General features: G+C 37.9%; 2 protein-coding genes across 2 annotated transcripts in view; one reads left to right on the top strand and one right to left on the bottom strand.

Annotated features, from left to right (window-relative positions):
* Positions 1 to 713: 713 nt before the first annotated feature.
* On the bottom strand, positions 714 to 5224 carry LOC144065542 (uncharacterized). The gene is made up of 2 exons (XM_077588498.1): positions 4899 to 5224; positions 714 to 3588 (listed from the first exon to the last, which is right to left on the bottom strand). Exons 1-2 carry the CDS (start codon positions 5008 to 5010, stop codon positions 1772 to 1774), a joined length of 1929 nt encoding a protein of 642 aa, XP_077444624.1. The 5' UTR covers positions 5011 to 5224; the 3' UTR covers positions 714 to 1771.
* A 439-nt stretch (positions 5225 to 5663) lies between these two features.
* Positions 5664 to 12383, top strand: part of LOC144065560 (uncharacterized) — an 8715-nt gene continuing 1995 nt past the window's right edge. Inside the window, exons 1-2 of the mRNA XM_077588521.1 lie at positions 5664 to 6242; positions 9952 to 12383. The exon at positions 9952 to 12383 is cut by the window's right edge and continues 1995 nt beyond it. Of these exons, the coding sequence (XP_077444647.1) occupies positions 6113 to 6242; positions 9952 to 11597 (1776 nt within the window). The 5' untranslated portion in view covers positions 5664 to 6112 and the 3' untranslated portion in view covers positions 11598 to 12383. The remainder of the gene's footprint in view (positions 6243 to 9951) is intronic.

The raw sequence follows: 12383 nt of genomic DNA, 5'->3' as shown, positions 1-12383 counted from the left end.
TTCCTCTGTATGAAGATTATTGTCGAGGCAACCCAGTTTTGACACCGAAAAAGACGCGAAATACAATATTGGACTTGCGAACATTTTTGGACTTAAACGCAATTTGCAGACATGTTCGTATGTACCGTTGTTCGTAAGTTGAATGTTCGTAAGTAGGGTAGCGTCTGTATATACACATATATACATATATATACACATATACATATATATATATATATACATATATATATACACATATATACATATATATATACATATATATACACATATATACATATATATATACATATATATACATATATATATACATACACATATATACATACATATACATATATATACACATATAAATATATATATATACACATATATATACATATATATACACATATATATACATATATATTTAAATATGTATATATACATATATATACATACATATATACATACATGTATATACATACATATATATACACATATACATACATACATATATATACATATATATACATATATAAATATTATATCTAAAATAGTCCGGCCCACATGACATCGAGTTGGCGTTAATGCACCCTTGGGTTTTTTGTTTAAAGTTTCCTGCAGTGATTTTTAATGTCCACCAGGTGTCAGTATTCTGCGAAGCAGTGGGTCACTGTATGGAAACGACAAGTGATGCTCACAAACCCATCACTCGTAGTGAGTCAATACAATCATTACGGTATACATAAAGAGTTTTAATTCAAAACACAAAGAGCAAACTGAAAACATGAGCCAAAAATCAAAAATTACACCCCCCAAAATTAAAATGAACAAAAAGCCACAGGAAGCAGTAAGCCATGGGTTAACGAGACATGGAAAACAGGTGGGTGACACACAGGGGAGGTGACCACAGGTGAAAGCAATGTACATTTCACAACGATAAGTTTCAAGCCATCAATATTTTTTTCATACTAATGATTATACATAAGAATATTGAGTATTATCGGTTTGTTCAACATTAAAATAAAATAAAAAACAATTCAAATTTCACTTCATATACCAACTGCCAGGTCTATTTACATACAGATCAAATCCGTTTGGATAAATATAAAAAGGAAAACTACTCCAAAATGAACCCAAAGTAAGTTCTTATAGTTAAAAAAGGAAAAGAATGTAGTTTACAAAGCTAATAGAAAATTCTGAAGATTAAATGAAATAAAACAACATTTGACTTGTTTTTCTCTTTTTCAAACAGACACAAATTCACAGCAGACTAATTTTATCAACATGATTCAAAAATGACACGAGGGATTCTCATCATTTTTGCCAATTAATAGATAACATACACACACACACATTTGTGTCTTTTAAGTCTTATGAATAAATCCTTGGCAACAAACTTAGTATTATGTATTATTAAGTATTTTTAACCAACGTGTTGAACCAAAAATTGAGCAAAGAAAGGGCTTTTCGCCACTGCGGGTTGTTAAGTCTTCTTTTCAGGTTCCCTTCTGTTAAAATGTTGGAACATTAACTGCACCTGGAAAAGGTTTTTGAATTGTGTAGCTTTTTAATTAGGCTGTTGTAGCGAATCTGTGGCCACAGACTGAGCAGGAAAACATTGTTCTCCTGTGTGGGTTAATAAGTGTTCTTTTAAGCTTCTCCTTTGGGAAAATGTTCGACCACAAACTGAGAAGGAAATTGTTTTTTCACCAGTGTGGGTTCTTATGTGGGTTTTTATCGTTCCCTTATCTGTAAATGTTTTACCGCAAACTGCACACGAGAATGACTTTTAAACTGTGTGTGTTCTTGCATGACTAATTAAGTAATCCTTCCGTGTGAATGTTTGACCACAAAGTGAACACGAAAATGGTTTTTCACCAGTGTGGGTTCTTGCATGACTATTTAAGTGTCCCTTCTGTGTGAATCTTTGACCACAAACTGAACACGAAAATGGTTTTTCACTCGAGTGTATTCTTGCATGATTATTTAAGCTTCCCTTCTGTGTAAATGTTTTACCACAAACTGAACACGAAAATGGTTTTTCACCTGTGTGGGTTCTTGTGTGCACTTTTAAGCTTTGCTTGTGTGTAAATCTTTGACCACAAACTGAACACGAAAATGGTTTTTCACCAGTGTGGATTCTTGTGTGTATTTTTAAGCTTCCTTTCGCTGTATATCTTTTACCACAAACTGAACACGAAAATGTTTTTTCACCAGTGTAAATTCTTGTGTGCTTTTTTAAGTTTCCCTTCTCTGTAAATGTTTTACCACAAACTGAACACGAAAATGGTTTTTCACCAGTGTGGGTTCTTGTGTGCGTTTTTAAGAGTCCCTTCTGTGTAAATCTTTGACCACAAACTGAACACGAAAATGGTTTTTCACCCGTGTGTGTTCTTGCATGACTATCTAAGTCTCTTTTCTGTGTGAATCTTTGACCACAAACTGAACACGAAAATGGGTTTTCACCCATTTGTGTTCTTGTGTGTCTTTTTAAGTTTTGCTTGTGTGTAAATCTTTGACCACAAACTGAACACGAAAATGGTTTTTCACCAGTGTGGGTTCTTGTGTGGATTTTTAAGCTTCCTTTCTGTGTAAATCTTTTACCGCAAACTGAACACGAAAATGTATTTTCACCTGTGTGTGTTCTTGCATGACTATTTAAGTGTTCCTTCCGTGTGAATCTTTGACCGCAAACTGAACACGAAAATGGTTTTTCACTCGAGTGTGTTCTTGTGTGCGTTTTTAAGTAATGCTGTTGAGAAAAGGTTTTACCGCAAACTGAACACGAAAATGGTTTTTCACCAGTGTGTGTTCTTGCATGAATATTTAACTTTCCCTTTTGTGTAAATGTTTTACCACAAATTGTACATAAGGGTTTCTCCCCGGTGTGGCTCCTCATATGTGTTTTCAAAGTAGACTTTTTCCCAAAGATTTTTCCACACTGAGAGCATTTCCAGAGTTTGCCGTCCTTAAGACCTTCATTGTCATAAAGCAAGTCTTCGCTTTCTGATAACGGAGCAATTAAATTGTCTGCTTGCCCTTCTGCTGAGCTGCCGTTCGGAGTCTCCGCCCCTCTGCCGGCCACGCCCAGATCATCTTCACTCTTGAAAGGCTCACCAGTTGACACGGTGACATCTTCTTCCTCCTTTTTGATTTGCTGTTGAGGGAACTCTGGCTCCTCCTCTTTAATTTGGGGTAATGTTAAGGTGTGTGCAGGCTCCGCCCCTCTGCTGGTCACGCCCAGATCCTCTTCCCTCTTCAGGATTTCACCAAGTGACCAGGTGACATCATCTTCCTCCTTGATTGGAAGTCGCTCGTCTCTCATTTGTTGTTGAGGGAACTCTGGCTCCTCCTCTTTAATTTGGGGTAAGGTTAAGGTGTGTGCAGGCTCCGCCCCTCTGCTGGTCACGCCCAGATCCTCTTCCCTCTTCAGGATTTCACCAAGTGACCAGGTGACATCATCTTCCTCCTTCTTGATTGGAAGTCGCTTGACTCTCATTTGTTGTTGAGAGAACTCCGGCTCCTCCCCTTTGATTTGGGGGAGCTCGAGTTCCTTTTTAAGGCCAGCAGACTCTTTCCCATCAGGACCAAGATATTCTCTGAAACCTGCAAAGACACGAAAATAAATGATATGTTTCATAATCTGTCTATCCAAAGAGAAGTCCTTTAGGTTAGACTGGGAATGTAAAGTCTTATACTTATATCGGCGGTGGTTAGGCTCGTACCATGAAATTAACTTGAAATTTAACTGAAATCAACTCAAATGACTATACACACCCACACATATTCGACCACATGGAACCATCTCAATAAGCTTGTATCTCCATTTGTCTCATATCTCAAGGAAAAAAAATGCTCGGAATTTAGCTCGTTTCTCAAATTTCCCGTAAATTGGGACACTCGTATGTCAAGGTATTCCTGTAATATGCTGGCTGCCACAGCAAATGTTCTATTAATAAGGAATAATTAAAGCACTTGCGGGTGACCCACATTGTAAGAAACAGTTTGAGGAAAACAGAGTTCACCTTCAAAATTAAAGTACAATTAAGAGCACACCTACACATTTCAATGTTTAAAAATGTTTTGTTTTATTAAACCCAAAGGATTCTTTAATCTCATCTCATTTTCTGAACCGCTTTATCCTCATCAGAGTCGGGTTGGGTGCTGGAGCCTATCCCAGCTAACTTTGGGCCAGAGGCGGGGGGCACCCTGAATTGTTGGCCAGCCAATCGCAGGGCACAACAAGACAGACAACCATTCACACTCACACTCATACCTAGGAGCAATTTAGAGTGTCCAATCAGCCTACCATGTCTTTAGAATGTGGGAGGAAGCCGGAGTACCCGGAGAAAACCCACACGCGTCAAAATAAAAAGGTAAAAAATTGAAAAAAAGCCTTTCTATAAATGGTCATTTTTAAAGAAACTAATGCTTTACTATACATGGTATTTTTTATTATTAAAAAAAGCCTTACTATGCAAAGTCTATGCATGTCTTTGGAGTGTGGGAGGAAACCGGTGTACCTGGAGGAAACCCACGCAGGCCTGGGGAGAACATGAAAACTCCACAAAGTTGGACTTGACCTGGATTTGAACTCAGGACCCCAGAGCTGTGAGGCCGACGCGCTAACCACTCGCTCCTCTGGGCCGCTTTTCACATTTTTAAGAACTTAAAATAAAATAAAAATCTTCAGTGTTGAGTCCTAGTAGAAAGCGGAAGACATGGGAGTTGCTTCCGCTTGAAAAATAATTTAAAAAAATAAAAAACATTTTCCCCATAAAAAATCCGCGATGTAGTGAAATGCTGAGGGATTACTGTACTTGAATTTGCAATTGCATTGCACAGATATAGCACTTCTACGATTAGCATTAAGCCTTAATGGTTTAGGAAATATATAGATATAAAAATGGACCCACCTTCTAGTCTGTGAAGGACAACTTTTGCATGCATTATTTTGCAAAATGTCGAGTTTTCCTCGTGGAACTTTGCTGCTCTTTTCCCACACGTAAATTCTGATGGAGACGCCATTGATAGCTGCTAGCTAGGCTAAGCTAAGGTAGGCCGCAAAGCTTCAAAGTTCTTCGACGACGTGAGAGACTTGTTCCTTTGATATATCCTAACAGGCTGAGCTAAAGTAGGCCGCAAAGCTTCAACGAGGTCTTGAAAATGATTTTGGCTGATATTTAAGGTCATAAAGTAGCTTATGCTAGACACGACGGGGACCCATAGGTTAAGTCTGGTGGCGAAAACTGCGCATGCGCGGTGGCAGCGTCACTTCCTTCGATTTATAAATGTAAGAGAGTCGGAAATAGGAAATAATTATTCTTCAAACGTTCTGACATGTGATTTGTGCAAAAAAATGATTGCGCAGGTTTTAATTAAATTAAACATAAATCACTTATATATATATATATATATATATATATATATATATATATATATATATATATATATATATATATATATATATATATATATATATATATATATATATATATATATATATATATATTTATGTGTGTGTGTGTGTGTATATATATATATATATATATATGTGTGTGTGTGTCTGTATGGACAGACACACACACACACACACACACACACACACACACACACACACACTCACACGCATAAAGCGCATGCGCAGGACCAATCCTTCATGTTACGATCAAAATAATTCCACACTGGGAGAAACTAAGAATTATCAATAATTACGTAAAAGTCCATCCAACAGACCCACGACACTTTGATAAAGTTTATTTCCTTATACTAAACACTTTGGCCAAACGATACATTTGCTGTATCAGTCACGTGGTTCTTTTCGGCTCAGTGCTGACGCACCAGTGTCGCTCGTTCATCACTATTTATCAGCAAAACCTGCTTTCGCTTAGCCCAGCTAGCAGCTTTCAAAGAAACAAGTCGTCGAATAGCTTGTTTATACTTTAGCTTAATTTAGCTAGCAGCTATCAAATGAACAAGTCGCCGAAGAGATTGTTTATGCTTTAGTTTAGCTAGCAGCTATCAAAGGAACAAGTCGACGAAGAACTCGTTGTAGGTTTCCTGGCTAATTTAGCTTAGCCTAGCTAGTAGCTATCAAAGCCGCCGCCATCATCAGAATTCACGTGTGGAAATGTCGGCAAGAACACAACGCCCAAAGCTCCAGGAGGAACTTTTTGAGGTCAAACAGGAGCATTCAACTCACGAGCAATTGACAGTTTGCAACATAACGCACGAGAAAGTTGTTCTTCATAGACTAGAAGGTGGGTTCACGTTTTATTTCCATATAGTCCCTTAAAGGTATTCTATTGACATGACACTATAGTAGCGTACGTACATTTTCATGAATTTGCACTAGCACCATTCGAAGAAATACGTAATAAATTATATTTCTATTTAAATGTAACCACTCTAGGAGGGAAAGAATGAGTCTCAACGCGTGTTAATACTTAACAACGGCATTAAACAGTAGCTTTCCTATTATTGTATCCTTATCACAAACAAACAATGTATTTTTCAAATTACGCAAAGCGCGAGCGCCCCCCAGAGGCGTTCAAGAGTCATTCCTGCTACTCGCCCTCCATTTTTGGCTACATGCTTGAGTGACATAACACTTATTTGCATGCTGTAAATCGAAAATTCAAATACTAGAGATATAGATGCACTAAACAACAACGAGAGCAGCGTTCAAACAACGGTGTCAAAGTTGCGGCCCGAGGGCCAAATCTGGCCCACTGCCACTCGTTGGTGCGGCTTGCGAAAGTACTTCATATTTAATGCTCAAGTTCAAATGCAGCTTCTAAATAAATAGAATACTAACTATGATCAGAAATCATCACTACATCACTCCGCACAGACATTGTTGTATGCCCTTGCAAGGCAAGAGCGCTTCACCTCATACCAGTACCATCAGAGGAGGGGATCGAGATCACCTTCGAGCGCAAGAAGGCCGAATACTTGAATCTGTGTGCCAGAAATTTGTCTGGAAATGCACCATCTACCCAGTCGAGGTTTGCTGCCGAGGCAACGTTGGGCTTCTCCCACTGTTTTTAATCCCAACATTCATTCATTCATTTTCTGATATGCTACATCGTGTATAGGGGGTGCTGGAGCCTATCCCAGCTGCCTTCGGGCCAGGGGGTGCTGGAGCCTATCCCAGCTGCCTTCGGGCCAGAGGCGAGGAACACCCTGAATCGGTGGCCAGCCAATCGCAGAGCACGAGGAGAAAAATAATCATTCACGCTCACACTCATACCTAGGGGCAATTTAGAGTGTCCAATCAGACTATACATCTATTTCAATCTCATTAATCCCCCAAATAATAATAGACCTGCTACTGAATAAAAGATAATGCTTTTTTAATGCCTTCCCTTTAGCGAAAGCATTTTAACTAAATTAAAATCTAAAACATAAAAGAAAATGTTTACAATGAAAAGGCTCCAAAAAAGATTTGACTAATTTTAAGGAATTACATAACCAGTGAAGAAACTTTTCTGACCAATAGTGCCATACTTTGAAAAATGCACCTATAAACAGTTTTCAACTCATGTTGCTGTTGACGAAAATACTACAGTAGTAAGTACTGCATTGTGACGAAATGGATGTATGGCGCCCTCTTATTTTTATATATATATATATATATATATATATATATATATATATATATATATATATATATATATATATATATATATATATATATATATACATATACACATATATATAAATATATACACGTGTGTGTATATATATATATATATATATATATATATATATATATATATATATATATATATATATATATAAAATCGGATTAAAAGAACTGGATGAAAAGCCTTAAAACTTTTTTTATAGATCTAAAACAATGTTTATTTGATCTTTTTTTCTTAGTAAGGGAAGATGTCTTAATCATTTGTTGAAAATATTTCTATATAGTTATTTTTACATTTTACAAAATACTTATTGAACTAAAACACACACCAAAAAAATTTGGAGGGAAAAATTTCAAATATTCGTTAAAAATGGGAAAATCAAGACATAATTTACATCTATAGGTTGGTCCGGGTTAAGGGAATAATGTAAATAAAAGAAAAAACAAACTTTTCCTTTTGGGTTTAAGACACCTTTGAGAAATTGCTAATTTTCTAATATAATTTCTTAAAATGCGCTTCTTCGATAACTTGTGATTGACAGTGTCTTAATTATTGTGTACAATGTCCACGAATACTGAAATTAAAATTAAACAAAATTTCTCCAGACCACAAGAGAGCAGTTCCTAAATAAGAGACTGATTCCTGCGAGTTCAAACCGTTTCAATGAAGAACTACTTCTCCCGTGATGCCAATCGGCGAAAAAGCACAGCACCATTATCAAGGACGATTTTTTCTGCGCGTTTTGCGTCGCCTCCTTTTGAGATGCGATCTTCAAGTGATTTATGTTTAATTTAATTTTCAATTAAATTCAAACCTGCGCAAACATTTATTGCTCAAACCACGTCAGAACATTTGAAGATTAATTATTTCCTATGTCCGACTCTCTTACATTTATAAACTTAATGCATCGAAGGAAGTGACGCTGCCACCGCGCATACGCAGTTTTCGCCACCAAACTTAATTTATGGGTCCCCGTCGTGTCTAGCTTCAGCTACTTTATGACCTTAAATAGCAGCCAAAATCATTTTCAAGACCTCGTTGAAGTTTTGCGGGCTACTTTAGCTCAATCGGTTAGCATATATCAAAGGAACAACTCTTCAAGTCGTCGAAGAACTTTGAAGCTTTGCGCCCCCTTTAACTTAGCCTAGCTAGCAGCTATCAATGGCGTCTCCATCAGAATTTACGTGTGGGAAAAGACCAGCAAAGTTCCACGAGGAAAACTCGACATTTTGCAAAATAATGCATGCAAAAGTTGTCCTTCACAGACTAGAAGGTGGGTCCATTTTTATATCTATATATTCCCTTCATCATTAAGGCTTAATGGTAATTGTGTTAGTGCTATATCTGTGTGCTGCAATTGCAAATTCAAGTACAGTAATCCCTCAGCATTTCACTACATCGCGGCTTTTTTCTGGGGAAAATGTTTTTTGTTTTTTAAATTATTTTTCAAGCGGAAGCAACTCCCATGTCTTCCGCTTGCTACTAGGACTCAGCACTGAAGATTTTTTATTTTATTCTAAGTTCATAAAAATGTGAAAAGTAGCCCAGAATTTACCTTTTTATTTTGACGCGTGTGGGTTTTCTCCGGGTACTCAGGCTTCCTCCCACATTCTAAAGACATGGTAGGCTGATTTGACACTCTAAATTGCTCCTAGGTATGAGTGTGAGTGTGAATGGTTGTGTGTCTTGTTGTGCCCTGCGAATGAATCAGGGTGCCCCGCCTCTGGCCTAAAGTCAGCTGGGATAGGCTCCAGCACCCCCCCCCCCCCGACTCTGATGAGGATAAAGCGGTTCAGAAAATGAGATGAGATTAAAGAATCCTTTGGGTTTAATAAAACAAAACATTTTTAAACATTGAAATGTGTAGGTGTGCTCTTAATTGTACTTTAATTTTGAAGGTGAACTCTTTTTTTCCTCAAACTGTTGATTACAATGCGGGTCACCCGCGAGTGCTATACTTATTCCTTGTTAATTAAACATTTGCTGTGTCAGCCAGCATATTTCAGGAATACCTTGACATACGAGTGTCCCAATTTACGGGAAATTTGAGAAACGAGCTAAATTCCGAGCATTTTTTTTTCCTTGAGATATGAGAAAAATTGGAGATACAAGCTTATTGAGATGGTTCCATGTGGTCAAATATGTGTGGGTGTGTATAGTCATTTGAGTTGATTTCAGTTAAATTTCAAGTTAATGTCATGTTACGAGCCTAACCACCGCCGATATAAGTATAAGACTTTACATTCCCAGTCTAACCTAAATGACTTCTCGTTAGATAGACAGATTATGAAACATATCATTTATTTTCGTGTCTTTGCAGGTTTCAGAGAATACCTTGGTCCTGATGGGAAAGAGTCTGCTGGCCTTAAAAAGGAACTCGAGCTCCCCCAAATCAAAGGGGAGGAGCCAGAGTTCTCTCAACAACAAATGAGAGTCGAGCGACTTCCAATCAAGAAGGAGGAAGATGATGTCACCTGGTCACTTGGTGAATTCCTGAAGAGGGAAGAGGATCTGGGCGTGACCAGCAGAGGGGCGGAGCCTGCACACACCTTAACCTTACCCCAAATTAAAGAGGAGGAGCCAGAGTTCCCTCAACAACAAATGAGAGACGAGCGACTTCCAATCAAGGAGGAAGATGATGTCACCTGGTCACTTGGTGAATTCCTGAAGAGGGAAGAGGATCTGGGCGTGACCAGCAGAGGGGCGGAGCCTGCACACACCTTAACATTACCCCAATTTAAAGAGGAGGAGCCAGAGTTCCCTCAACAGCAAATCAAAAAGGAGGAAGATGATGTGACTGTGTCAACTGGTGAGCCTTTCAAGAGTGAAGATGATCTGGGCGTGGCCGGCAGAGGGGCGGAGACTCCGAACGGCAGCTCAGCAGAAGGGCAAGCAGACAATTTAATTGCTCCGTTATCAGAAAGCGAAGAGTTGCTTTATGACAATGAAGGTCTTAAGGACGGCAAACTCTGGAAATGCTCTCAGTGTGGAAAAATCTTTGGGAAAAAGTCTACTTTGAAAACACATATGAGGAGCCACACCGGGGAGAAACCCTTATGTACAATTTGTGGTAAAACATTTACACACAAGGGAAAGTTAAATATTCATGCAAGAACACACACTGGTGAAAAACCATTTTCGTGTTCAGTTTGCGGTCAAAGATTCACACGGAAGGGAAACTTAATTAGTCATACAAGAACCCACACTGGTGAAAAACCATTTTCGTGTTCATTTTGTGGTCAAAGATTCACACGGAAGGAACACTTAAATAGTCATGCAAGAACACACACAGGTGAAAAAACATTTTCGTGTTCAGTTTGCGGTCAAAGATTTACACACAAGCAAAACTTAAAAAGGCACACAAGAACCCACACTGGTGAAAAACCATTTTCGTGTTCAGTTTGCGGTAAAGCCTTTTCTCAACAGCATTACTTAAAATCGCACACAAGAACACACACTGGTGAAAAACCATTTGCGTGTTCATTTTGTGGTCAAAGATTCACACAGAAGGAACACTTAAATAGTCATGCAAGAAAACACACAGGTGAAAAAACATTTTCGTGTTCAGTTTGCGGTAAAAGATTTACACAGAAAGGAAGCTTAAAAATCCACACAAGAACCCACACTGGTGAAAAACCATTTTCGTGTTCAGTTTGTGGTAAAGCCTTTTCTCAACAGCATTACTTAAAATCGCACACAAGCACCCACACTGGTGAAAAACCATTTTCGTGTTCAGTTTGTGGTCAAAGATTTAAAGAGAAAGAAAGCTTAAAAATACACACAAGAACCCACACTGGTGAAAAACCATTTTCGTGTTCAGTTTGTGGTCAAAGATTTACACACAAGCAAAACTTAAAAAGGCACACAAGAACCCACACTGGTGGAAAACCATTTTCGTGTTCAGTTTGCGGTAAAACCTTTTCTCTACAGCATCACTTAAAAAGACACAAGAACACTCACGGGTGAAAAACCATTTTCGTGTTCAGTTTGTGGTCAAAGATTCACACAAAGGAGACTTAGATAGTCATGCAAGAACACACACGGGTGAAAATACATTTTCGTGTTCAGTTTGTGGTCAAAGATATACAGAGAAAGCAAGCTTAAAAATACACACAATAATCCACACTGGTGAAAAACCATTTTCGTGTTCAGTTTGTGGTCAAAGATTTAAAGAGAAGGGAATCTTAAAAATGCACACAAGAACCCACACAGGTGAAAAACCATTTTCGTGTTCAGTTTGTGGTAAAAGATTTACAGAGAAGGGAATCTTAAAAATGCACACGAGAACACACTCGAGTGAAAAACCATTTTCGTGTTCAGTTTGTGGTCAAAGATTTACACACAAGCAAAACTTAAAAATCCACACAAGAACCCACACTGGTGAAAAACCATTTTCGTGTTCACTTTGTGGTCAAACATTCACACGGAAGGATTACTTAATTAGTCATGCAAGAACACACAGTTTAAAAATCTTTCTCGTGTGCAGTTTGCGGTAAAACATTTACAGATAAGGGAACTGTTGGAATAATGATTCAAACCTTTTAAATCATTATTAGTAATATTTAATTAAAAAAGGAAAAACATCTTTCAACAAATTCTGCTTACAACTTCGAAGGAGATGCCTTGTGACGTCGTCTCAGTCCACAGTGCATTCTAAATTGTAGTAACTGAATCATTGTATTTAATCGCGACATTCTAAAAACATGTTTATGTAATCAGTACAATAACACCCTCGCTGGTTTAGAAAAACAA

The sequence above is a fragment of the Stigmatopora argus genome, chromosome 20 (genome assembly GCF_051989625.1).
Source record: "Stigmatopora argus isolate UIUO_Sarg chromosome 20, RoL_Sarg_1.0, whole genome shotgun sequence".
NCBI classification, from domain to species: domain Eukaryota; kingdom Metazoa; phylum Chordata; class Actinopteri; order Syngnathiformes; family Syngnathidae; genus Stigmatopora; species Stigmatopora argus.
Note: the sequence above shows the minus strand (reverse complement) of the source record. Positions and strands in the feature narration are given on the sequence as shown.

Excerpts from the sequence above, each read along its gene's own strand:
- LOC144065542 (XM_077588498.1), bottom strand. The coding sequence starts at position 5,010 with ATGGCGTCTCCATCAGAATTTACGTGTGGGAAAAGAGCAGCAAAGTTC. Across the intron at positions 3,589-4,898 it reads TGTCCTTCACAGACTAGAAG|GTTTCAGAGAATATCTTGGT; the intron begins GTGGGTCCATTT and ends GTGTCTTTGCAG.